The sequence below is a fragment of the Marmota marmota genome, unplaced genomic scaffold (genome assembly GCF_001458135.2).
Source record: "Marmota marmota marmota unplaced genomic scaffold, marMar, whole genome shotgun sequence".
Classification (NCBI taxonomy): Eukaryota; Metazoa; Chordata; class Mammalia; order Rodentia; family Sciuridae; genus Marmota; species Marmota marmota.
The window spans coordinates 20006325-20007194 of NW_026000221.1; the positions used below are offsets into that span (position 1 = coordinate 20006325).

Genomic DNA, 870 nt, shown 5'->3' on the forward strand with positions numbered 1-870 from the left:
CAGGGATAAGAAAGCATTCGGGAAGGTGAGATGACCTGCAGTCGGGCTGATGGTTGAGAAAGTAAGGCCACCTTTAATGACTGTTACGGACTTGAGAAAATGTTTCACCCGTGTCTGCCTACATTTCTCACTCTTCAGATTGGTTACTAGCAGCTGCCTCTGGGCACCGGCATAATGAACCAAGTGAAGCCTGGCTAACGATCGGGCGCAGGGAGTACTCAATCAAGACATGCTAAGATAAAAGGGTTATCGGTTTTTTTCCCCAGGACCTCTGCGGAAGCCTCGCCGCTCCACTCCCGGCCGCCAGGGGACGCTGTGACGTAGCTCAGGCACCGAGCGCGGCCGCTCTAGCCTCACCCAGGGAAGTCGCGGTCCTCACCTTGTTCAGGAGCCCACGCCTCTGTGTCTGCGGCCACTTGCCCTCCGCTCTGTCTTGCGTTACCTACTGCCCTCTTGCCATCCACCATGGCCCTGCTGCACTCCGGCCGCATCCTCTCCGGGACCGCTGGCGCCTTCCACCCGGGCCTTGCCGCCGCAGCCTTTGCCAGAGCCAGGTAAGCGAAGGGATACTGAGATGGAGCAGGACAGGCCTGCCCAAAGTCATGGGCGCCGTGGGTCATCTAGCCCTCCCCGCTTCCAAACTCAACACACACACACACACACACACCACACACACACACATCTCCCTTTGTGCAACCTCCCTTCGCTGGAGGCTGAGAATTGTGTGTCCACGCCTCACAGTGATCCTCAGAGCCCCACGTCCCTTCTCTCCATTGCACCAGGCATCGCAGGAGAGCGAGCCGGCGCAGTGCCCTGAGAAAGGAAGTGTGGCCCTCTGCGGCACCCGGACTCCCATTCAAAGGAAAGCGC

The 870-nt window shown here is 59.1% G+C and overlaps 1 protein-coding gene across 2 annotated transcripts in view; it reads left to right on the plus strand.

Moving 5' to 3' along the window:
• Positions 1–348: 348 nt before the first annotated feature.
• Positions 349–870, plus strand: part of Got2 (glutamic-oxaloacetic transaminase 2) — a 23163-nt gene continuing 22641 nt past the window's right edge. For both annotated transcript variants that reach the window (XM_015488654.2, XM_048792077.1), the window contains exon 1: positions 349–554. In XM_015488654.2, the coding sequence (XP_015344140.1) occupies positions 466–554 (89 nt within the window). In that variant the 5' untranslated portion in view covers positions 349–465. The remainder of the gene's footprint in view (positions 555–870) is intronic.